General features: G+C 36.0%; 1 protein-coding gene across 3 annotated transcripts in view; it reads left to right on the top strand.

Annotated features, from left to right (window-relative positions):
- slc8a1b (solute carrier family 8 member 1b) overlaps positions 1 to 27,339 on the top strand; it is a 118,494-nt gene that overhangs the window by 83,686 nt on the left and 7,469 nt on the right. For 2 of the 3 annotated variants that reach the window (XM_073826501.1, XM_073826502.1), the window contains exons 3-6: positions 2,835 to 2,947; positions 11,148 to 11,293; positions 13,171 to 13,270; positions 20,521 to 20,796. In XM_073826501.1, the coding sequence (XP_073682602.1) occupies positions 2,835 to 2,947; positions 11,148 to 11,293; positions 13,171 to 13,270; positions 20,521 to 20,796 (635 nt within the window). Of the gene's footprint in view, positions 1 to 2,469; positions 2,577 to 2,834; positions 2,948 to 11,147; positions 11,294 to 13,170; positions 13,271 to 20,520; positions 20,797 to 27,339 lie in introns of all 3 variants that reach the window. The other variant, XM_073826503.1, reaches the window with a different exon arrangement.

The following is a 27,339-nucleotide window of genomic DNA, read 5'->3' on the forward strand; positions in this document are numbered from 1 at the left end:
TTATGGTTGAACCACTGACTATTTTAATGATGTCTTTACTACCTTTCTGGTCCTTAAACATGTCAGTTGTGTTGCTGTCTATCCAGGGTCAGAAATCTCTCGGATTTCATCAGAAATATGTTTATTTGTGTTCTGAAGACGAACGAAGGACTTACGGGTTTGGAATGACATGAGGATGAGTAATTAATGACAGAGTTTTCATTTTTGAGTAAAGTCAAATCAAATTAAGAAGTAAATTCGTAGTCCGTTTAACTTCCATAATGTGACTTATATTCGAGTGAAACTTGATATTCAGTCAGGAAAAAAGTAGGCCACGAGAGTCGATTTAGATTTCCTGTTGACTTTAATCATGACATCAGGCCAATGCGACACGGCTGGTTGTGGAGATTTTATGGTTGTAATGTTGTGCGCTGCGGTTGCTTTTAGAGAAAGGTCATGCAACACAGCAGCAAGTCGTCTGAATGTGTGTATGAAGGATTTTGTTTCTGGCTCTGATGATGATGATTTTAGCTTGGAGGTGGAGGTTTTTATTCAGTGTTCGATTCAAAATTCTGTTGGATCGAAAAATGTGAGAAAAAGCTTGAGAGTTGTTGAGTCAGAGCTAAATGAATGGCCATTTAAACTGAAGCCCATCCGCACATCCATTGATTTCATTTAATATGCAACTGAAGCTGTTATAAATCTTGTAAATATGCAGCGCTGACTAATTCACAAGATCCTGAGTGCATCCTAGAACAGTACAGATTTTAAATTCATACGCAAGCCCACAAAAGCCATGCAATGTTCTTTTTATGCTTTTATATTTATACATTTATATTTTATATTTATAATTCTTAAGTTTTTCTTTTTTTGTAAATGAGATGATGGCTTCTAGACAACTATTATTAGCCACATTAAATATGAATTTTCATATATTATTTAGCAAAATATTTATTTATTTAAAGGGCTGTCCATTTAAATAAATTTAGTGTGATTAACTAAATAGGATTACGCTGTAAAAATATGAATTACGATTGGCAAGCTCGATGACAAAATACATTATGTTGGCTGGTGATAGCTTATGTTTAATGATATGGAAATCAAACAAACTATATATTGACTCGTAAAAGCACTTTATGAAGTTTATTCAATTCTTTCATCTACAGTAATCTGATGTCTTTGAATTATGACTTGAATTGTCAGTTATCAGTTAATTTGGGGCTTTCCTCAGCATATATTGATTTATGTGATGAATTTGCTTATCATTTAAATAGACAAATAAATGTGCTTCAAGTGAATAAACATGTTATGTAATTATAATTTTGACTGATTTTTAAAGATTAAAAAAAGTTTTTTAATGTTTTTTTAAAAGAAGTCTCTTCTGCTCACCAAGCCTGCATTGATTTGATCAAAATACAGCAAAAACGGTCAAATTTAGAAATATTTTTACTATTTAAAATATATCTATTTGAATATATTTTAAAATGTAATTTTTACTCTGATTTTAAAGCTGAATTTCCAGCATCATTACTCCAGTTTTAGTGTCACATCCTTCAGAAATCATTCTAATATGTTGAAACATCAAGAAACCCTTTTTTATCATTATTATCAATAATAGAGTACAATTTTTTCAGGATTCTTGGATGAATAGAAAGATCCAACGATCAGCATTTACCTGAAATAAAAAGCTTTTGTAACATTATACACTATACCATTTAAAAGCGTCAGTAAAATTTTTATTTTGGTAAAGAAATGATAGAAATTACTACTTTTATTTAGGATGCTTTAAGCTGATCAAAAGTGATGATAAAGACATTTATGCTACAAATAGATTTCTATTTCAGATAAATGCTGTTCTTCTGAACTTTCTATTCATAAAAGAAACCTGAAAAAAGTCCACTCAGCGGTTTTCAACATCATAATAATAATAATAAATGTTTTTTGAGCAGCAAATCAGAAAATTAGAACGATGTGACTGGAGTAATGATGCTAAAAAATCAGCATTGAAATCACAGGAATAAATTACATTTTAAAATATATTCAAATAGAAAACGGTTATTTTAAATAATAAAAAATGTTTCAAAAATGTACTGTTTTTGGTGTACTTTAGATCAAGGCTTGGTGAACAGAAGAGACTTCTTTAAAAAAACATTAAAATCTTACTGTTCAAAAACTTTTGACTGGTAGTGTTTAAAAATAATCATTTATAATTAATTAAAGATCCACCGAATATAAATAGATTTTGTGGAGCAAGTAGAAAAATTCAAGGGAATATTGATTGTATCTGCATTTGTGAGTGTGTATTTACAGTCAGACTTGGTGAGGCTGCTCTCTCTCTCTCTTTCTGTGTCTCTTGCATCATCCTCTTATTCTGACGGTCTGCCTGTGCATGACTGCATGTTGTTTATCTTTCTTCTTTTTCCCTTGGCCTGTCGTTTCCTCACTCTTTTCTTCCTCTCCCTCTTTCTCTTTCTCTTCCCCTCTCTCCAGCAAAATAATAAAAGTCAGGATAATTGATGACGAAGAATACGAGAAGAACAAGAGCTTCTTCCTGGAGATCGGAGATCCCAAGCTCCTAGAGACCAATGAGAAGAAAGGTGGGGGGCGTGGCCTGAGCCTGCAGAGGAAATCACACATTCAACACACACACACACACACACTAAACACCAGTCTGCTCTGAACCCTCTCTGCTCTGGATCATCATCGGGATCAACTATAGGCCAAACTACACCATCGACAGCCCTCCGGCCAGGCCCTCGCGTGTGCTTGTTTGCGTGTGTGTGTGCGCATGTGTGTTTGTGTGTGTATCATGCATGCATTATTCCAACCCCCCTCCTGTTGTCTTGTTTCTGCAGGAAGACGATATCAGTCAGGGTTCTCAATCGAGAGGAATACGATAAGCAATGCAGCTTTTGCGTAGAGCTACAGACGCCACTTTGGAGAAGGAGAGGATGGACAGTATACAGAGGTTTCTCTCCCTCTCACAATGTCTCCTTTGCTTTTTACTCTTCTCTTCCTCTGGGCAGAGTTTCACCTTCTCTCTTTCTCTCCTGGTGTCGGTGTGCTGTCTTACTAATTTAATGACATTTATATACATTACACCTACTCAGAAAGAGCCAAATTCTATTTGCTTTAATGTTAGTCAAGGATTATTGCTCCAAAACTGACAGAATTAAGACCCTGTTAACACTTTTTTTTTTTTTTTTTCAAAAGAATGATATGTCATCCTGGACCACAAAACCCGTCATTATGCCAGTCTTTTATGCCAAAAATCACTAGAATATTAAAGGAGTAGTTCACTTTCAGAACAAACATTTACAGGTAATGCACTCACCCCCTTGTCATCCAAGATGTTCATGTCTTTCTTTCTTCAGTCGTAAGGAAATTATGTTTTTGGAGTAAAACATTCAAGGATTTCTCTCCATATAATAGACTTCTATGGTGCCCCCGAGTTCGAACTTCCAAAATGCAGCTTCAAAGGGCTCTAAAAGACCCCAGCCAAGGAAAGAAGGGTCTTATCTAGCAAAACAATGGGTTATTTTCTAAAAAAAATTACAATTTATGTACTTTTTAACCTCAAATGCTCATCTTGTCAAGCTCGGCAAGACGCGCATTTGAGATTAAAAAGTATATAAGTTGTAAATGTTTTTAGAAAATAACCAATAGTTTCGCTATATAAGACTCTTCTTCCTCGGCTGGGATCATTTAGAGCCCTTTGAAGCTGCATTTAAACTGCATTTTGGAAGTTCAAACTCGAGGGCACCATAGAAGTCCATTATATGGAGAGAAATCCTGAAATGTTTTCCTCAAAAAACACAATTTCTTTACGACTGAAGAAAGAAAGACATGAACATCTTGGATGACAAGGGGGTGAGTGCATTATCTGTAAATTTTTGTTCTGAAAGTGAACTACTCCTTTATTGTTAGTCAAGGATTATTGCTTCGAAAATGACGGAATTAAAGGAGTAGTTCACTTTCAGAACAAAAATTTACAGATAATGTACTCACCCCCTTGTCATCCAAGATGTTCATGTCTTTTTTTTTTCTTCAGTCGTAAAGAAATTGTTTTTTTGAGGAAAACATTTCAGGATTTCTCTCCATATAATAGACTTCTATGGTGCCCCCGAGTTTGAACTTCCAAAATGCAGTTTAAATCAAAGACTTTAGAATACCCAAGACATGTCACTTGTATAGTTTTGAATGGGGAAAAATGCAACGTTCATTATGGCCGCGAAGCCCCGCCTTCTTAGTGAAAGAGCCAATCGTTGATTAGATAAGTCAGCGCGTCACTACAGCTGCCGTTAGAAGTCCTGGTTGCTATAGAAACAATCGGCGCTCTAAGACTCATTTAGCCGGAAAAATAAGCGTTTTTAATAAGCGACATTGGAGCACAAGGAACCATATTTATGAGGCAGTTCTTGCTGGATTTCTTTGGAGATTTAAAATATGAAATTTAATCGTAAGCTTGGTGAACAGTTTTGGAGAATTTGATGTTTCCCCATTCAAAGAGATAGGAGCTGCACTTGCATGCCCGAGTAGCGTTTCAAAGATGGCCGCCGAGTGACATGACTTGCCTTAAAGGACTTTGGTTTAAATGCAGCTTCAAAGTGCTCTAAATAATCCCAGCCGAGGAAGAAGGGTCTTATCTAGCGAAACATTTGAGTTTAAAGAGTATATAAATTGGAATTTTTTTTAGAAAATAACTGATCGTTTTGCTAGATAAGACCCTTCTTTCCTCGGCTGTGATCGTTTAGAGCCCTTTGAAGCTACATTTTGGAAGTTCAAACTCAGGGGCACCATTTTAGTAGATTATATGGAGAGAAATCCTGAAATGTTTTCCTCAAAAAACATAAATTTCCTTACGACTGAAGAAAAAGTACATTATCTGTAAATTTTGTTCTGAGAGTGAACTACTCCTTTAGGACCCTGTTAACACTTTTAACTGGACTAGAAAACCAGTCATAAGTAGCATGGGTCTTTTATGCCAAAAATCATTAGGATATAAAGTAAAGATCATGTTCCATGAATATATTTTGTAAGTTTCCTACTGTTTTTATTAGAAATGTGCATTGCTGAAAACTTCATTTGGACAACTTTGGCAAATTTCTCAGTATTTTGATTTTTCTTTTTGCACACAGCCAAATATTGTCCTATCCTAACAAACCATACATCAATGGAAAGATTATTTAGGATTTAAGAAAACAATTGACCCTTATGGTTTTGTGGTCCAGGGTCACATATGACCCTTTAATTTATAGTCATAATCTTCTCTTACGCAAACGTTGTGTAGTTTACCATATAGGGTGTGCTCAGGATTCTCACAGGTTCTGAAAGAAAGCTTCAAAGCGAGTTGTTTAATTTGGTTTCCTCGCAATAATCTCATAACTAGACACAAAGGAAACGTCAAGACACAACAGCAAATGAGTTGAGACGCTGGGCTGTAAATCATGAGGAGAGATTAGGAGGGCTAAAAAGACTCGGTGCTCAAGATTGTGAGCTGTCTTCAAAGCCAAGGCTGTTCAAGTGTGTTTCATCTCACATTTAGATAAACATTATTTTCCTGGAAACCAAACGGCTCTTTTTCCTATGAGAAACTTCAGTGTTTTGATGTGTCTCAAATGTTTTTATCATATTTATATTTACTCCATTCATTTGGTTTTGGTTAATGCTGTGTTTTAGCATGATTAATGTGAGATATGATAAAAAGAGATCCAGAGGTTAAGACGTAATATATAAAAGAGAGAGGAACATCAGGTAGAGTTCAATCAAATACAGCTGGGTTTGGTTATGCTTTTTTCTTTTTTTTCTTTTTTTGATGATGATGTTTTACCATTCATCCGTACGACTTCATCTGTGATTAACAATAAAACTGATTAAGACACTCAGATGAGTGGAGAATCGTCTTCGTAATAATTAATAATCAAGTCCAGTTGCCTTTGATTAGCATTGCTTGTAACACAAGTGAAAGTGGATGATTTAAAACCTTCATATAGTAGATGAGAAAAAAAGAGATTTATTATGAAAGTAAGAAGAAAAGACAAAAGAAATATAAAGAACAGCAGAAGAGATGCTTGGATGAGAATAAATGCAATGGATGGCTGGACCGTGTGTGTGTGTGTGTGTGTGTGTGTGTGTGTGTGTGTGTACCTGGTATTCATCACGTTGTTGGGACCAAATGTCCCCACAAGGATAGGAATACCAGTAGATTTTGACCTTGTGGGGACATTTCTCAGGTCCCCATGAGAAAACAGGCTTATAAATCATGCACAATGAGTTTTTTTGATGAAGTAAAAGTGTGCACAATCTCCTGTGAGGGCTAGGTTTAGGTGTAGGGTAGGTGTAGGGCCATAGAAAGTACGGTTTGTACAGTATAAAAACCATTACGCCTATGGAATGTCCCCATAAAACATGTAAACCCAACGTGTGTGTGTGTGTGTGTGTGTGTGTGTGTGTGTGTGTGTGTGTGTGTGTGTGTGTGTGTGTGTGTGTGTGTGTGTGTGTGTGTGTGTGTGTGTGTGTGTGTGTGTACCTGGTATTCATCACGTTGTTGGGACCAAATGTCCCCACAAGGATAGGAATACCAGTAGATTTTGACCTTGTGGGGACATTTCTCAGGTCCCCATGAGGAAACAGGCTTATAAATCATGCACAATGAGTTTTTTTGAGGAAGTAAAAGTGTGCACAATCTCCTGTGAGGGCTAGGTTTAGGTGTAGGGTAGGTGTAGGGCGATAGAAAATACGGTTTGTACAGTATAAAAACCATTACGCCTATGGAATGTCCCCATAAAACATGTAAACCAGTGTGTGTGTGTGTGTGTGTGTGTGTGCGTGCGTGCGTGCGTGCATGCGTGCGTGCGTGCGTGCGTGCGTGCGTGCGTGCGTGCGTGTGTGTGTGTGTAAAAAGATAGCTAAAAGATAGCTAGAAAATGATAGCTTGTTTTCAAGGACAAAACAAGAAAGAGAGAACCTTAGCCTATTAAATCAATATCAATTTACACACACACACACATACACATACACACACACACACACACATACAAACCTGACTCATAATCTTCGTTGTTTCACATCTACAGACAATAGAAAAAAATAAGCAGTGTCTCAGTGAATTGCCAAAATGTATCACAGTATCAAAATGTAAGCAGTTTATTTTATTATACCTAAGATGTTCTTTCTGTTGGTCTTTTAATTTACTTCCTATCCATCTTTTAACTCTTTTTCAAGCTGGTTGAAGATAATAAATAAATAAAATAAAAAAGGTTTCATTTTGACAGATGCCACTTGGATATTTTTTTTATTATTATTATTTTTTATTACCTTAGTGGTTCCCAACCTTTTGTCGATGAAGCCCTCATTACATTTAATAAATTATATTATTATTTTAATTTATGGACCACAAAACCAGTCATAAGGGTCTTTTTTTAATTGAGATATGAATATATGAATGGTTTGTTAGGATAGGACAATATTTGGCCAAGATACAACTATTTGAAAATCTGCAATCTGCAAAAAAATCTAAATATTGAGAATATCCTAATGATTTTTGGCATAAAAGAAAAATCAATAATTTTGACCCATTCAATTTATTGTTGGCTATTGCTACAAAAAAATAAAAAAAGTTTTCATTTTGACAAATGCCACTTGGATATTTTTTTATTATATATTTTTTTTATTATCTCTGTGGTTCCCAAACTTTTATCTATGAAGCTCCCATTACATAACATAAATTATATTATTATTTAAATTTATTGGATAATATTTATTATTATTATTTAAAACCAGTGTGTTGCTTATACTATTGCTTATATTTCATCAATTAATTTACAATAATATCTAAAGATTTTATTTGTGACTCTGGACCACAAAACCAGTCATAAGAGTCTTTTTTTTTTTAATTGAAATTTATATGAATGGTTTGTTAGGATAGGACAGTATTTGAAAATCTGGAATCTGAGGATGCAAAAAAAAATCTAAATATTGAGAAAATCGCCTTTAAAGTTGTCCAAATGAAGTTCTTAGCGATGCATATTACTAATCAGAAATTAAGTTTTGATATGTTTATAGTAGGAAATGTACTAAATATCTTCATTAAACATGATCTTTACTTAATATCCTAATGATTTTTAGCATAAAAGAAAAATCGATCATTTTGACCCATACAATGTATTGTTGGCTATTGCTACAAAAAATAAAAAAGGTTTCATTTTGACAGATGCCACTTTGATATTTTTTTATTATAATTTTTTTAATTATCTCAGTGGTTCCCAACCTTTTGTCGATGAAGCCCCCATTACATATAATAAATTCTATTATTATTTAAATGTATTGGATAATAATAATTAATATTATTTAACATTGGTGTGTTGCTTACTGTTGCTTATATTTCATCAATTCATTTACAATAATATCTAAAGATTTTATTTGTGACCTTGGAACACAAAACAAGTCATAAGGGTCAGTTTTTTGAAATTGAGATTTATACATCTGAAAACTAAAAGCTGAATAACTGAAGCTAAATAAGCCACTGATGTATGGTTTGTTAAAACAGGACAATATTTTGTAGAGATACAACTATTTGAAAATCAATCTGAGGGTGCAAAAAAATAAATATTGAGAAAATCTCCTTAAAAGTTGTCCAAATGAAGTGTTTAGCAATGCATATTACTAATCAGAAATGAAGTTTTGATATGTTGATGGAAGGAAATGTACAATATATTGTCATGCAACATGATCTTTACGTAATATCCTAATGATTTATGGCATAAAAGAAAAATATATAAGCTTTTGCTACAAATATACCCTTGCAACGTATAACTGGTTTTGTGGTCAAGGGTCACATTTGTCATTTTTGTTTTATAGTAAATTACATCTCCTGCTTTTTAAATTAAATTTAGAATTTAATTTTTAGGATTAAGAATTGGATTTCTGTATGGTTACTATTATAATTCATTTGTGCATGATATCAATCAAACCTCTCTGCTGGAATTATTGTTCAGTCTGTTCTTCTTCAGTTGTTCTCCAGCTAGTTATTGGTCAGTCCATTTTCAACAAATCTTTTCATCTTGACTTGTTCTTCAGAACCTAATTGTGCCATTACAGTTTGTCCAATCAGTTCTTCTTTTCGATTTAGTGAGTGTCCTTCAAGACAGACAAGATAGAACCATAAACAATGCAGAGGACGAATAAGTATACAAAACTTAAAAAACATGTTTGTGGGTCAAATGAAACAGAAAGAGGTGGTGATATGTGAATATTTTGTTACCTCACAAATCAACAGGCAGCAAAGTGGAAAACACTTTGAAAAAAAAGAAAGAACTTACCGTCTAAGAAAAAGATGAAGAGATTACGCTGGAACCGATGAACATAAAATATTAAGACAGAGAGATAGACTGTTTAGGCTACAGGAACGAGTTGCTCTGCCATTAATCTGACAGTGAATCTTGTGCTGGAATCCTCCACTAATGCCTCAGGGTTCATTTGTGGCTTGAGATTTATTTGTTCCATTAGATATTTCATTCGTTTACGCAGCCGTTTCTGCCTATGAGGCTCATGTTTGTGTTGAGCTTGGGAATGTAGTCATCATAACATTGTTTTACGACTATTGCTGTTGCTGGTGTAGCGGCTATGCCAGCTGAGCTCGTGAGCTGAGAAGAAATATGAAACAAATGAGACAGAAAGAGAAAGTGATAGAGAGAATATATATGATCGGACATGAAAAAATTACATTTCCGCTGAAATCACCATGGTGCTGCCCAAAGGATTTTCATTTTCTTCTTTCCCAGGCCTTCCCTTTTGTCTGTCCACATCAGTGTGCGCATGTGTCTCTACTGTAACCTAATTGTTTTCCTTTCCAAACCTCATCATACCTCCGTGCCTTTAGGTCTGCATCTGCTGCTTTCCTTTGACCCTCTCATTTCATTGTGTGTGTGAATGTGGGTGATTGATTGGGCTAAACCCAGTCACATGATCAAGGGTTGCTTATATCACACACTTACTTACCCAGAATCCCATTGGGCCCATAGAAGCTTCATCACATGAAACAAATGAAGGAAAAATCCTGCCCCTGACATATTTCTCATATACAGGGTCACAGTGGTCTGTGTGTATTCTATTATAAAAGTATGTTTCATGAAATGGACCCGTTTTCTAAATTTATCAACGAAGATATGTGATTTTGACCTCTTAAAGGATTTTCCCCCACAGAGCCAAATTTTTGTGTTCACTGTATTTACACAATCCAGTTTATCCACAGAAACCTATTGATCCACAAACGATAATTTAAAATACAGTTGAAGTCAAAAGTTTACATACACCTTGCAGAATCTGCAAAATGTTTATTTTACCAAAATAAGAGATATCACACAAAATGCATGTTATTTTTTATTTAGTACTGACATAAATAAGATATTCCACATAAAACATATATACATATAGTCCACAAGAGAAAATAATAGTTAAATTTATAAAAAATGAATGTGTCCTGAACAGTTAAACTGCCCACTGTTCTTCAGAAAAATCATTCAGGTCTCACAGATTCTTTGGTGTTTCTTTTTTTAGCATTTTTGTATATTTGAACCCTTTTCAAGAATGACTGTATGATCAGAAAAAAACAAAAACGATGCATTAAGAGCCAGGGGTGTAAACTTTTGAACAGAATAAAGATGTTGAACCTTCTGTAATAGTTGCATGTGAGTGTCTAAGTTGTCCTCAGTGTAAAAAGATGCATCTCAAAATCATACAGTCATTGTTGGAAAGGGCTACATACACAAAAATGCTGAAAAACCAAAGAATTTGTGGGACCTGAAGGACTTTTCCTTTTAACAGCAGGCAGTTTAACTGTTAAGGACAAACAAGGGACTCATGAACAACTATCACTAAACAAAATATAAACACAGCTGTGGATCATTAAGGTAACAACACAATATTAAGAATCAAGGGTACATAAACTTTAGAACAGGGGCATTTTTTATACATTCATTTGAAATATCTAATTCAGGTCAGTACTAAATAAACAACATGCATTTTGTATGATCGCTCTTATTTTGGTAAAATAATTAACATTTTGCAGATTCTGCAAGGTGTATGTAAACTTTTGACTTCAACTGTATAAGGTGGCTGGTTTGACGGGGGTTTTTTTTCTACTTTCTGACTGGTGTGTTTGTTTCTAGATGAGGAGAAAGAGGCAGGGCAGGAAGAGCAGGAGCCTCTGACAGGAGAAGAGGAAGAGGAACGACGCATTGCTGAAATGGGGAAGCCGATGCTAGGAGATCACCCCAAACTGGAGGTTATCATCGAGGAATCTTATGAATTCAAGGTGTGCTATTTCGGCTACATATTTCCCATTTGTTGATTAGGCATCATACACTTGTCGACTTTAAAGGGTTAGTTCACCCAAAAATGAAAATTATCCCATGATTTACTCACCCTCAAGGCATCCTAGGTGTATATGACTTTCTTCTTTCAGACGAATCCAATCAGAGATACATTAAAAATTATCCTAGCTCTTCCAAGCTTTATAATGGCAGTGGGTGGGTGTTTCTGTTCAACAGTCCAAAAGAAGTCCAATAAAGTGCATCCATCTATAATAAAAAGTGTTCCACACTGCTCATTCACAGAGGTGACTAAAGGCCTCCTGTAGCATATTGATGCGTTTCTGTAAGAAAAATATCCATATTTAAAACATAGTAATCACTTTTCTTTAGCTTGCGCTAACAGTTATACACAAAAGCTGTTCCGGGTGGATAATGTAGGACGTATGCATTGCGCATACTGCCATCATACACTACCAGATTTTAAAGTTGTTCCGATCACAACAAAAATCAGCTCAAAATATCAATGTCTAAAGCTAAAAAAAAAAAACGTGTCCAAAAAAAGTATGTGACCATCATACACTACATGATTTTCTGTTGAACCTTTCGACTCTATTCTGAAGACTGGCTCTAACTTTCAGCAACTACACCCGACTTCAGGGCAAAAGTTGTGTGGTGTATTCCAGCCTTAAAGCAGCTTTCACCCAAAAATGACAATTCTGTCACCATTAACTCACCTCATTTTGTTCTAAACCTGTAAAACACACAAAAAAGACATAATGTTTTAGTGTATATGGACTGTGGATCATTAAGGGATAGTTCATCCAAACCCGTAAGACCTTTGTTTATCTTTGGAAAACAAATTAAATTTTTTTTGAAGAAATCTGAGAGCTTTCTGACCCTCCATAGACAGCATGAATCCTACCATGGTAAAGGCACAAAATGTATTCTCGTAGCTTTATAAAATTACGGTTGAACCACTGATGTCACATGTACTATTTTAACAATGTACTATGTTTTTACTACGTTCCTATGCCTTGATCGTGGTAGTTCCCTTTCTGTCTATGGAAGGTCAGAGAGCTCTCGGATTTCATTCAAAATATCTTCATTTGTGTTCCCCGAAGATGGACGAAGGCCTTACACTCTTAAAAATAAGAGTTCTTTATTGGCATCGATGGTCCTATGAAGAACCTTGAACATCTAAAAAACTTTTAAATGCAGAAAAGGTTCTTTAGATTTTGTTAAATATTCTTCAAAATGTTGTTTTTTTATGAACTCTTCACTGAAAGGTTCTTTGGGGAACCAAAAACGGTTCTTCTATGGCATCACTGCGAAAACACCCTTTTGAAACCTTTATTTTTAAGAGTTTGGAATGACATGAGGGTAAGTAATTAATGACAGATTTTTCATTTTTGGGTGAACTATCCCTTTAATATTTACAGCACGCAAACATTACACTGGGTTGCAACATTTAGAATCGACTAAATTAACCTTTTTGGTCACATGAATCAGACCGCAAATGTGTAAATATTTTTCTGTAGAAAAGTTCCTTGTTGGTTATGGAAACACATACACATTCTGTGACATTCTGTCAGGAAAGTTCTAAGATCTTAAATGTTTACATCTCATCGATCGCCTCCACACACTTCAGGACGATCCACATGCACACGCGTGCTCTTTAGCCCACACGCACTCGCCATGCAGAAACATACACACACTTCACAGCGGGGCAGACCAGAGAGCAGTCAGAAGCACTCGATGAACTATAGTCCACTTTGTCTGAAGTGTGTGTGTGTTTGTTTATTCCAGTGAAGTTGCACTGGACTATAATGAAACGGCCATTCATTTTCTTTGTGTGCTCTCTCTCTCCTTTCCTCTATAGAACACAGTTGATAAACTGATTAAAAAGACAAACTTGGCTCTTCTGGTTGGCACCAACAGCTGGAGGGATCAGTTCATCGAGGCCATCACAGTCAGCGCTGGTGAGTGTTTCAGTTTGTGAGGAGCACTGGGAGGTCTGATTTAGTGGTTCATTAAAAAAAGACAATAATCAAGACAATAATCGCTCATATGTGTTGCCAAAAGTGTCTGCAAGGCTTTTACGTTATTATTGTTGTCATAAAATACATTTTTAGTTAAATACCACTGATTAGCACTTTGTTTTCGATTGGGTTATCAGGGATGTCCAATCCTGCTCCTCGAGGGCCATCTTCTAGAGTTAATACACCTGGCTGGAAGTTTCTAGTAATTCTAAAGAGCTTCATTAGCTGATTCAAGTGTGTTTAATGAGGTTAGGCCCGTCAGGAGCAGGATTAGACATCCCTAGGTTATATAGATTGCAAAGGTTGCATTTGTGGTTTCCATTTGAAATTTCAAAAGCACCGGTACTCGCTGCTGTCAAGCGCCCCCTGGTGGCTGCCGTGCTTCACCTCACCAACGCTGCACAAAAGAGTCTCGATTCTTTTATATAAAGGAGAGAAAGAAAATAGATAGAGGTGGAGAAAGAGAAAAACGATAAAGGTTTTTTTTCGGTTTGTTTCCTCTGAAGTAATTAGCACTCGCAGCACGACCTTAGAGAGACTGATGAGCATAGTGGCTTCTGCTCTAGCCGTGTAAGTGTGTGTGTGTGTGTGTGTGTGTGTGTGTGTGTGTGTGTGTGTTTGTTTGGATCAGGTGTTGGTGACTTAGTGATTCACACTTGAACACCTCTCAGTGTGCCAATTTGTGCTCTGGGGCAAAGCAAGGTTAAAAGCCTTTGTGTGTGTGTTTGTGTGTACGTCTGTGTTGCTCTGCTGTCAGAACTGACCTGTAATCACCAGTATTATACTGCTAGACATAGCTTTCTGTCAGACCGAGTCTTTTCATAAAGCATCTACAGTAGTTATGTTGGTTGATTTCAAAATAGCTTTTTTTTTTTCATTTTCATTCAAGAATTCTTTCATATACCCTACTAGTCAAAAGTTTTTGACAGTAAGAATTTTAATGTTTTTTTAAAGTCTCTTCTTCTAACCAAGCCTGCATTTATTTGATTTAAAGTACAGCAAAAACAGTACAGTTTTGAAATATTTTTACTATTTAAGATAGCTGTTTTCTATTTTAATATATTTTGAAATGTAATTTATTCCTGATTTCAAAGCTGAATTTTTAACATCATTACTCCAGTCACATGATTTTTTCAGGTTTCTTTGATGAAGAGAATGTTCAGAAGAACAGCATTTAGAAATCTTTTGTAACATTAGAAATGTCTTTATCATCACTTCTTTCCTAATTTGTAATATATATATATATATATATATATATATATATATATATATATGAATAGTATAGTGTATAATGTTACAAAAGCTTTTTATGTCAGAAAAAAATGTACTCAACTTTTTAAAATATTGATGATAATAATAATAATAAAAATGTTTCTTGAACAGCATATTAGAATGATTTCTGAAGGATCATGTGACACTTAGGACTGGAGTAATGATAATAAAATTTAGTTTGATCAAAGGAATAAATGACATTTTAAAATATATTCAAATTACAAAGCAGTTATTTTAAATAGTAAAAATATTTCACAATATTACTGCTTTTGCTGTATTTTGGATCAAATAATTGCAGGCTTGGTGAGCAGAAGAGAGTTCTTTCAAAAACATAAAAAATCTTACTGTTCAAAAACTTTTGACTGGTAGTGTATGCAGATTAATTTAAAGGGTTTCACATACAATTCTGTCATCATTTACTCACCCTCTTGTCATTCGAAACCCGTATTACTTATATATCAAGTATCTGATTTAAGTATGAGTCTTTTCAGTGAATCAGTTGATGATTCAGTAGTCTTTTCCTCCGCTAGACCTTTCACATTTTATTCTGATTTAAGTTTATGCAGACTTGTTGTTTTAAGACATGTCAGCGCAAGGTTGTCAGTAATGCTAAACATCAGTCGTTCTAGTATGTTATTTAGCAAATCACAATGTCCCAGATTTTAGTATGTGCATTTTCATGTCATATTAATAAGAATTGAAGTCATATAGACAGTTTATATGATACTTCTTTTATGGTTTTATTGTAATTTTTTGGGCCTTGGCAACCCCTGGTCACCATTTACCTTCAATATGGAAAAAGTCAGTGTAAACATCCTACCTAATATCGTACATGCATTAATCATTGCCATCATTGATAGATGGCCAATGGAAAAGTGTTTTATTTTTTTATCTAACCAAGATTTCTCCATGAGTTTTTATCAGGACACGCAGACACGCACATGCACATATACGCAAATGTACACAGATAGGGACAAAGAAACGGAAAAGGTCTGCAGCTAATGGCAGTAAATTGAAGAGTTTAAAGATTAAAAGCTTTGCTAAATGTCAGACTCTGCAGCGCAGCAAGATGATTTATATCAAAAGATAAGGACAGAGTAAACACAACATGAGCAAGTGTGTGTGGGCCTACTTATCTATAGATTGACCAAAAAAATTGTCCCCAGATATTAGCTACATGTGACGTAAACCTCCCTCCGGAAACATTTGGGGATATCCTTAATTGGGCAAATGATTCATGAAGCATTTTCTCATAAATAATTTATAGTAAACAAAACAATTTGTTAAGTTGAGTAATCGTTGAGGGTTAGGAACAGTGTTGTTATTGTTAACTAAAACTTAAAAAAATATATATATCTTTCAGTAATTGAAATAAAGCTGAAATAAACTATGAATATTAGATGAAAAATAGATAAAGTGATAAATAAATCGCTGAAGTGCTAAATTTACATAAAATATAACCTGATGAGATTTTGCCCTCAGCCAAAACTGCTCTGGAAAAAAATTATAGATTAATGACACCAAAGGCTGCCCATTAGATTGACCTCAAATTAATTATCTCTCATGTTTAACCACTATAGAGACATAAGAGCCAGCGGCAAGTTGCAGAAGATCTGGCCGAGGTAAGGCTGCTCTCGGCAGGTTCATGAGGGCTGATCGACTGCAGACACCCTGGAGCTCACATCTCCAGCAACATCTAACATCAACATCTAATTTTCAAATAGACATTATCTTTATTAACAAACAGCATATTTGAAGTCTAAACAAGTACATTTTCACCTAAAAAAAAAAATCTTAAAACTACAATCCGTGACACAAAAACAGTAATATTTATAAAATTGTTGTGGATTTGGATGTCCACCATGACACTCGCTATGAGAATTACTGCTAGCAGAGTGATATAAATGGTAAAACGGTTAAAGTTCCTATGTCAACAGAATATCACACTCCTCCCAGCCAATCAGATTTGAGGACCATGTGATATAGAGACATCAGAGCCAACGGCAAATTGCCAAACAAAAAATCTTGCCAAGGTAAGGCTGCTCTCGGCAGGTTCATGAGGACTGAACAGCCGCTTATGCCCTGGAGCTCACATCTCTGAAAACACTGGAGCTAATTTTCAAATAGACGCTATCTTTAATAACAGACCACAGTCTAAACAAGTACAGTCGTGGCCAAAAGTTTTGAGAATTACATAAATATTGGAAACTGGAAAAGTTGCTGCTTAAGTTTTTATAATAGCAATTTGCATATACTCCAGAATGTTATGAAGAGTGACCAGATGAATTGCATAGTCCTTCTTTGCCATGAAAATTAACTTAATCCGGAAAAAAACTTTCCACTGCATTGTTAAGAAGGCTTCAGGGCGTCCAAGAAAGTCCAGCAAGCGCCAGGATCGTCTCCTAAAGAGGATTCAGCTGCGGGATCGGAGTGCCACCAGTGCAGAGCTTGCTCAGGAATGGCAGCAGGCAGGTGTGAGCGCATCTGCACGCACAGTGAGGCCAAGACTTTTGGAAGATGGCCTGGTGTCAAGAAGGGCAGCAAAGAAGCCACTTCTCTCCAAAAAAACATCAGGGACAGATTGATCTTCTGCAAAAAGTATGGCGAATGGACTGCTGAGGACTGGGGCAAAGCCATATTCTCAGATGAAGCCTCTTTCCGATTGTTTGGGGCATCTGGAAAAAGGCTTGTCCGGAGAAGAAAAGGTGAGCGCTACCATCAGTCCTGTGTCGTGCCAACAGTAAAGCATCCTGAGACCATTCATGTGTGGGGTTGCTTCTCATCCAAGGGAGTGGGCTCACTCACAATTTCGCCTAAAAACACAGCCATGAATAAAGAATGGTACCAAAACACCCTCCAACAGCAACTTCTTCCAACAATCCAACAACAGTTTGGTCAAGAACAGTGCATTTTCCAGCACAATGGAGCACCGTGCCATAAGGCAAAAGTGATAACTAAGTGGCTCAGGGACCAAAACGTTGATATTTTGGGTCCACGGCCTGGAAACTCCCCAGATCTTAATCCCATTGAGAACTTGTGGTCAATCCTCAAGAGGTGGGTGGACAAACAAAAACCCACTAATTCTGACAAACTCCAAGAAGTGATTATGAAAGAATGGGTTGCTATCAGTCAGGATTTGGCCCAGAAGTTGATTGAGAGCATGCCCAGTCGAATTGCAGAGGTCCTGAAAAAGAAGGGCCAACACTGCAAATACTGACTCTTTGCATAAATGTCATGTAATTGTAGATAAAAGCCTTTGAAACATATGAAGTGCTTGTAATTATATTTCAGTACATCACAGAAACAACTGAAACAAATATCTAAAAGCAGTTTAGCAGCAAACTTTGTGAAAACTAATATTTGTTTCATTCTCAAAACATTTGGCCACGACTGTACATTCTTCCTTAAAACTACATTTAGTACATACAAACATTAAAATGGTTGGAGTTCCAATATTACTAGAATATCACACTCCTTTCAGCCAATCAGATTCAAGGACCATGTGAAATTACAGAAAACTGGCCGAGATAAGGCTGCTCTCAGCGGGGTTCATGAGCGCTGAATGACTGCAGACACCCTGGAGCTCACATCTCTAACAACATCTAAGCAAATTTTCAAATAGACGTTATCTTTATTAACAAATATTTGAAGTCTGAACAAGTACATTTTCATCTATAAAATTAAAGTGAATTTGGGCATCCACCATGACATTTGCTTTAAGAAATACCAGCGGAGTGATACCAACAGTAAAACAGTTGGAGTTCCGATGTCACTAGAATATTGCACTCCTCCCAGCCAATCAGATTTGAGGACCAGAAAGAATTGTTATATATATATATATATATAACTTGTAAAAAAATGACTAAAACATAAACTATAATAAAATGAAAACTGAAAATGTAAAAATAAAAGCTACAATGAAAAATTGTAATATATAGTATAATAATATATAAATAATACTAAAATAATCATTTTAGTCCATTAAATTTAATTTATTTAAATGATACGTTTATACATTTATTTAAAAACAATATTTAAGTCTATAGTATGTCCTCATTTAGGGCAAAATCATTGCCAAATGCAAGCTAAATTTGACAAAACCTCTCTTGTAGAAACTATATTTAGATTTATATAAAACAGTAACTTACACAATTTTGCTTCTCAAGTCAGTTTGCTTCAAGTCAAGTCAGTCTTCCATCACGTCCTTTCCTTTATCTTGTTTAAATTTTTAATTGTCAATGACTTTGTGTATGTATGTATGGTGACTGGTCTGAAAGCAAACTGATGCTCTTTTATGAGCCGTTTACTCCCTTCGGACACACTGCTGGACGGCACATAAAGCTTCACGTTGACCTTCTCTGTCTCTTTAGCACAGATGCATGCGTATTTACACACATGTGCTGCAGTGACAGCAAACATCACCGTGACCTTCAAATACTCTTGGCCTGTGATGAACAAACACATACACTCATGTAGATCAGCTGACAGTTCTCTCTGAATCTTCAACAGCGACTCATAATGATTCAGTCTTTGAATCATTTTGTATTTGAGGTGATTCATTCAAGTTTTTATTTGACACCTTTTTTGTTTATTTTTAATCCTCGGTGTGACTGTTATGTCTAAGCATTTGCGTGTGTCTGTGTTCTAGCCTAAGCATCTACTTTATCAATAATCCTTTTAATCACAGTGTGCAATCAGGTTTTTGCCCATGAACAGAATGGATGTCTTAGCGAAACAATGACTAAATCCCTTGCCAGAGACTTGAATGCATTTGCTCTCAGCCGCCGCTGTGAATAGGCGAGCTTTCTGAACATCCTGTAGCATCTAATCACACTTTAAAGGAACAGCCTCACCTGTAAGAGAGCACCGTGTGGGCGTCTGGAAGCAGCTCTCTTTACGCTCTCAAGGAAACGCAGCGCCAACAGAATATCAAACAGATTACAACCCTCCTGAACACACACACATGCACACTGTGTGCCCTTGCTTATCGATAAAGGCTGTGTGTGTGCATGTATGTGAAGGTTTTAGCTATACTGCACATGGCTGACCTGGTATGTGGTACAAAATATATACAGTTGAAGTCAAAAGTTTACATACAGCTTGCAGAATCTGCAAAATGTTAATTATTTTACCAAAATAAGAGGGATCAAGCAAAATGCATGTTTTTTTTTATGTAGTATTTTACATAATATTTAGATATTTGTAGATATTTCACATAAAAGACGTTTACATATAGCCCACAAGTGAAAATAATAGTTGAATTTTTAAAAAATGACCCTGTTCAAAAGTTTACATACACTTGATTCTTAACACTGTGTTTTTTCCTGAATGATCCACAGATGTGTTTTTATGTTTAGTGATAGTTGTTCATAAGTCCCTGAACAGTTAAACCGTCCTCCAGGTCCAACAAATTCTTTGGTTTTTCAGCATTTTTGTGTATTTGAAACCTTTCCAGCAATGACTGTATGATTTCGAGATCCATCTTTTCACACTGAGGACAACTGAAGGACTCATATCCAACTATTACAGAAGGCTCAAACGTTCACTGATGCTTCAGAAAGAAACACAATGCATTAAGAGCCGAGGGGTGAAAACTTTTGGAATGTGAAGATCAGGGTAAATTTAACTTATTTTGTCTTCTGGAAAATGAGTGTCTTCTGTAGCTTCTAAAGGGCAGTACTAAATAGAAAAAAAATATGATATTTAGGCAAAATAAGAAAAATGTACACGTTCATTCTGTTCAAAAGTTTACACCCTGGCTCTTGATGCATCGTGTCCAATAAAATGTAACCTTGAGATATCATTCGTTTTCCATAGCACTAATGGTACAGGATAAATCCTGTGCCAAATTTCAGCACTTACAGGTTATTAACCTTCTATGAAGTCATATTTAATTATTTCTCGTTACTTTCTTCTAGGTGAGGATGATGACGATGAAGAATGCGGAGAGGAGAAGCTCCCCTCCTGCTTTGATTACGTCATGCATTTCCTCACTGTCTTCTGGAAAGTTCTCTTTGCCTTTGTCCCACCCACTGACTACTGGAACGGGTGGGCGTGTTTCGTGGTGTCAATCATCATGATTGGTGTTCTGACGGCTTTCATCGGAGACCTGGCATGCCACTTCGGCTGCACCATCGGGCTCAAAGACTCCGTTACAGCAGTGGTGTTTGTAGCGCTGGGAACTTCAGTGCCAGGTGAGAGAAAGAGAGGAGTGGGTGATACAAAAAACCATATGCGCCTGATTTTTGTGTTTCAGCCACCCATGTTTGTATTTACATACTGTCATTTATCATTAAATGAGGATGTCCAAGCACTCGTGTGTGTGCGTGTGCAAGGCTATGATTATGATATATCATATAATTATGCAGACTAAAGCTCCTAGCTACATTGCACCTCCATATATTACCTTCATCAGTCATGATAACTGTTATTTAAAACAGGAGACACACAGCTATTTTCATGTAGAGAACACACATGCACACACACGCACACACACAGCCGTAAAAAAAGATTGGGTCTGCTGGAAGAGCAGTGCATGTTCACCATGTTTAGTATTCCAGACACACTGGACTGCTCATAGAGAAAATGCTGAGAGGGCAAAAAGCAGAAGCATTCCCATCTCGCTCTCTAATGCTGTTCTTCTCGCTCTTTACCTCACTTACCCCATTTCTTTTCTTTTCATCCTCTATTTTTCACCCTTTTGCTCCTCTAATCTCACTGCAGAAAATCATTTTCTAGCATTTCCGGCCTGCTTTCCAGTAAAAGCCACCATACATGGACAATGTCCTGCACACACAAGGACATCATTTTCTTAATTAGGGATCGTTCACCTGAAAATGTTATCATTGTCATTATTTACTCACTTTCTTGTTGATCCAACCCTGCATGACTTTATTACTCTGTGGAACATTTTATAGTGTTTCTCATCCATACAAAGTCAGTAGTGTCCGAAACATGAATTGTATGGAAACAAATGCCATCTTTGTGTTTCACAGAATAAAAAGTCATAAAGATATGGAATTCTTATTTTTAGGTGAACTATCTCTAAATCTCTTTAACAAAAGGATACATTTTTACAATGGCAAATTTTCTTTTTTTATGGCCCTGAATTGCATTGCAATAGCAAAAGAAAGATTAATTAAATATTGATTGAGTAGCACAGTTCTTAAATCTAATATTGAAGAACTTCAGCAGGCAGTGTCCTATTTGTCATATTTATTTCAATCACTTTTAGCATTTTATAACTGTGTTTTATAATAAATGTTTATATTTTTCTGGTAACAAATCCATTTCTCTGCATTCATGCAAAACAATTTGTGGAAGATATGTGTGCTGCAGTATACCAGTATTGATTATAACTGATATTTAAGAAATTAAATATTGATATCATGTTGCTAGAGGTTTTGCAATATATCTGCATTGACAATAACCTTGGCGTTTAAAAAATGAAATATGTCTGTCATCAAAAATAACACTGCCATATTATTTACAATGCATCAGTGTTTTAAAAAAAACAACAACTAAAAGGAATATAATAGTTTTAAATCCAGTCATAGCCAATAATGGCCATTTGAGCTGTATGAGCTAAAGCAAAAGAGTGAAGAATAATCGGATATATACAGTGCCTTGCGAAAGTATTCATACCTCTTCACATTTTGTTATGTTGCTTATGTTAAACTGCTTTAAATTTATTTTTCTCCACATCAATCTACACTACATACTCTACATACATAATGGCACAGCAAAAAAAAACAAGTTTTAACATCTTTGCAAATTTATTAAAAATAAAAACTTGAAAAAATTATTCATTGCGTAAGTATTCATACCCTTATCTGGGAATGTTGAAATTTAGCTCAGGAGCATTCATATTGCTTGTAGATGTTACTACACTTCGAGAGAAGTTAACCTGTGGCAAATTCAATTCAAATTCAGATTCAAAAGCAGCCTCTGATGTCAAAGAAACTGCCTGTAGAGCTCAGAAACAAACTGCATGAAGCCACACATCTGGTCTGACTTCAGAAGAACATTTCCTGCATTGAAGGTTCACAGAAGCATGTAGTCTCTGTTACCCTTAATGGAAGACGTTTGAAACAACCACGACTCTTCCTAGAGCTGGCCTCCTGGCCAAACTAAGCAACTGATAGAGAAGGGCTTTGGTTGGAGTGGTAACCAAGAAGCTGATGGTCACTCTAGATGAGCTCCATGAGAAACTTACAGAAGGACAAACATCACTGCAACATTCCACCAATCTGGGCTTTATGGCAGAGTGGCAAGACTCAATCCTCTCCTCAGTAAATACAAATAAAAACACAATTGGAATTTGCCAAAAAGCACCTAAAGGACACTTAGATTGTGAGGAACAAGATTCTCTGGTCTGATAAACCTTGATTCCAAGAATCATGTTTGAAAGAAACCAGGAACTGCCCATCACCTGCAGAGTACCATCACAAAAGTAAAGTGCGCTGGTAGCAGCCTCATGCTGTGGGGCTGTTTTTCAGTGGCAGGGACTGAAGGACTCGTCAGAGTAGAAGAAAAGCTCAATGCACCAAAATATTGAGATTGAGAGCCTTAATGAAAACCTACTCCAGAGCATTCAGAACCTCGGAATGGGGAGAAGATTCAAGGTTCAACAGGACAATAGACCCTTAGTACACAGCAAGAGTGGCTTATAGAAAACTTTGTGAGTGTTCTTGAGTGGCAGCCAGAGCCTGGGCTTGAACCCAATCAAACATTTCTGGAAAAACCTGAAAATGTGCGTCTGACCCATCCAACAAAAGCAACATAAAATGTGAAAAGGGTTATGAATACTTTCGCTAGGCACTGTACATATTATAAGCATAATATTAGGACTTTCGTCTCCACCAAAAAGATGCAAATGCACAACTGAACTTAACTGTGCTAGTTCAAATTTAGTTCATGCTGTGAATGTGCTTTTTAATACATTCTGATACAATAGTGTTCTCATTATAATGTAATGTCTGTGACAGATTGGTGCTGCACATCTTGCGCTTAACTGTATTTTCATTATTAAAGCCATTCCAGGCATCCCGGCACGCTTTTGAAGGCAAATGATTTCCAAAAAAGATAAAACACAAAATATAATCATCATAATTCAAATTTTTATAGATATAGTTATATCTTTGTCATGAATTCTTTTGTCGGAGATAATCGTGTAATGAAAATTTAATATCATGACTGCCTTAGTGGAAGTACTACAGATGTTTAGAAAAGTGCTGTAGTGGTTTTGTTTTAGGAGAAAATTACATCCAAGCGGCTTTTATCCCATTAGGCCTTTGATACTAAAAATACTTTAAATTGTACCCTATCAGCTAAAATCACTTGCTAACTTATTACCTGCTTACAACTGTATTGTGCGTGCGTTAGGAGGAAACTGTGGTAAAATGTCTTTTCTTTAGGGTTAGAGAAAAGTTTGTTCAAGGGGCTAAAGGTTAGAAAATCGTACATTTTAGTCAAGCTTGATTAATCATTGAAAACTATTTAAAGGCAATCCCAGGTATTAAGACCTGAATGGCTTAATATAACAAAACTATTTAAAGGGAAACCAAGGTATTAAGACTTGTAGGGCTTAATATAACACAAAATATGTCTCTTACAGAAATATGTAGAAATAGCTTACAAAATGGCAGAGACAAGAAACGCTAGATGCCATCCTGGCGGAATGGTAACATGCCAAAGCTTGTCATGACGTGGCCACTGAAGGAGTTTCTCTCACTCGATATCCATGGGAAATCAATAGTACAGAATTTGTAAGCTCTTTCAGGAGCTGCGGTCATCATATCAGTATTTTATTTTCCGAGTTGTGTTTATAAATGAACATGCGTTTTTAAAGGAATCTAGTGAGTCAATGATTCAATTTTGATTCAATTCATAAAGACAGTCACTTGCTTTATTCCTGAATGAATCAGCCATAGAAGGTGACATAATTTTAATAAAGTGCCATAACAAAGGTAAAAACAAAATTCCCCTGTAAATCACTTTGAGTCAAATATCATATCGTAATGGGAAGGCACATTTTTGATCAGATTTTTTCATTTTTGATTAGAAGGTACTCTTGAAATTTTGACTGTGCTCCTAAATTTTTTTAAGTTAGGACCACAAGTTTTCCTCAGAAGAAAAGTAAGCGTAGAGCCCTGTTAATTCCTGGCATTTCCTTTAAACCTACATAGGATCCTGAATTTGGTCTTGATAAAGTCACAAAGTATGGTTCAGGTGTCAAAAACAATGTGTTACTTACACATTTAACCAGTAACAGGTCAAAAATCTTAGTCAATACTAAGGTAAATGAAGCAAACTTTAAAAACCGTTCTAGTGAAAGGTTTACAACCACATCCATTGATTGTTTTTCTGCTGTTTCTGCACAGTTTGACAAAATAACAAATGCTGCACGTTGCATACTGAACGGAGCGTTATTGAGCAGTTAGCAAATGTGTCAATCTGTAGTGAGAGATGAAAGCCATACTGAGCACTGGGAAAACAACTGAACTTCCAATTAGCCAAGCGAGCGGCCAGAAACCAGGCCAAAGAAATGTACGCTGACTGATAAGGCAGCATTCAACAATGCTTTTAAAGCGAATACAAAGCCTTTAGATTCAGCATATAGTATCTTGAATTAATAATTTGCTCAATTAATTTAAAATGGAAATAGGTTTGGTGACTGACGTGCATCTTCTGAATGCAGTGCAGCTACTCTAGTGAAATAAAAGTTAATTATAGTGATTTTTCTCTTTCTGGATTAAATGTTGTTTAGTCCGCTTTGTATTTCCCAGCGCAGACATACATTGGCTGCTTGACTGAGCCACAGAGACATTTACAGTTGATAAAATGCTATATGTGTGGCCGTTTTTTAATACAAATTTGCATACGTAAGCAGTTTGAGGTTTATAACAGTTTCAAAGTCTATAACAGTCTGGAACGCTGATCCGTTTAAGTATGTAATGATTAACTGCTCCCGAGCGTCTTTCTGGGATGAAGCCTTTCATTGCCATGACACCCACATTAGCGGCAGTTGTCGTCCGCACGCTGCCAGGCTCTTTGGCAGGACTTTACACCAGACTGGGTGTTAGCTGAGCCTTAACTGAGAATATTCATGGTAATGCTATGGAAACGGCTCCATCCATGCTGTTGTTTACAACAACATAACAGGACAGTGATGAATAACGAGAAGGAAAATGTTATTTCAAAGTACTTTACTTTAGTTTTTAACCTTCACTTTTAGACAGATGTTGAGTGCCGCAGTCATGTCGTGCTGGAATTACCATAATTACGAGATGACAACTTTAAGCTGTTCACATCCTTGGGACTCGTAAATGATTAATATCTGTGGGAACGCTCATTGTTAATTGCAGAAAAATGCCTTGTGACGACATTAAAACACCTCTTTAAGCTCTTGATAAATACCAAACAACACACTTGGTAACATTATGTATAATATTAAAGGAGTAATTCACTTTCAGAACAAAAATTTACAGATAATGTACTCACCCCCTTGTCATGTTCATGTCTTTCTTTCTTCAGTCGTAAGGGAATTATGTTTTTTGAGGAAAACATTTCAGGATTTCTCTCCATATAATGGACTCGTTGCCCCCAAGTTTGAACTTCCAAAATGCAGCTTCAAAGGGCTCTAAACGATCACAGCCGAGGAAAGAAGGGTCTTATCTAGCAAAACGATTAGTTATTTTCTAAAAAAAAAAAAAAATTACAATTTATATACTCTTTAACCTCAAATGCTCATCTTGTCTAGCTCTGTGTGTACTCTGTTTAGAGATGAAAAAGTATATAAATTGTAAATGTTTTTAGAAAATAACTAATCGTTTCGCTAGATAAGACCCTTCTTTCTTGATTGGGATCATTTAGAGCCCTTTGAAGCTGCATTTAAACTGCATTTTGGAAGTTCAAACTCGGGGACATTATAGAAGTTCACTATATGGAGGGAAATCCTGAAATGTATTCCTCAAAAAACATAATTTCTTTACGACTGAAGAAAGAAAGACATGAACATCTTGGATGACAAGGGGGTGAGTACATTAGATGTACATTTTTATTCTAAAAGTGAACTACTCCTTTAAACATGATCCTTCAGAAATCATTCTAATATAATTTCTCATTATTATCAATGTTGAACATGTGCTGCTTAATATTTTGGGGAAAACCAAAATGTCTTTAAATTACATTTTAGTTTGGTGTGGTGTATTTCTAGATCTTTTTTTTTTACTTGAGATGCAGTGCAGGAACGCAACCATGTAAATACGGATGTGTGAATATTAAAGTGTATATCCGCAGGCTGGCGAGACCTTTAAATGAGGATAATGGCTCTTTGTGACCACAGGCAGCGGAGAGTAATATCAACATATCCAGAGCAGTTCAGCAGGGTTATATATTATGGACTATATTAGCATAACGAAAGAGAGAGAGGAAGATTAAAAGAGACAGCGAGGAAGAAAGGGAGTGTATGTGGATCTAGAATTATTTAGAGGTCTTTCCAGACAGAACGCACAATCAGCATCCTCATGGTTTCTCAGCTGTCTGCAATAGATCACCCTGTTCGCATGCAGCTGTCTCTGAGCGAGAGAAACCACACTGTTTAAACAGCGGACAGCCATCTGATTTCGACTCAAATCAGAGGTTAACCAGGCTGTTATTACAAAATTATATCCTCACCAAAAAAGGAGAGACGAGCGAGAGAGAGGAGATGAGTACTGCGTGTGCATATACTTGTG

The sequence above is a fragment of the Garra rufa genome, chromosome 21, assembly GCF_049309525.1.
Source record: "Garra rufa chromosome 21, GarRuf1.0, whole genome shotgun sequence".
In the NCBI taxonomy this organism is placed as follows: domain Eukaryota; kingdom Metazoa; phylum Chordata; class Actinopteri; order Cypriniformes; family Cyprinidae; genus Garra; species Garra rufa.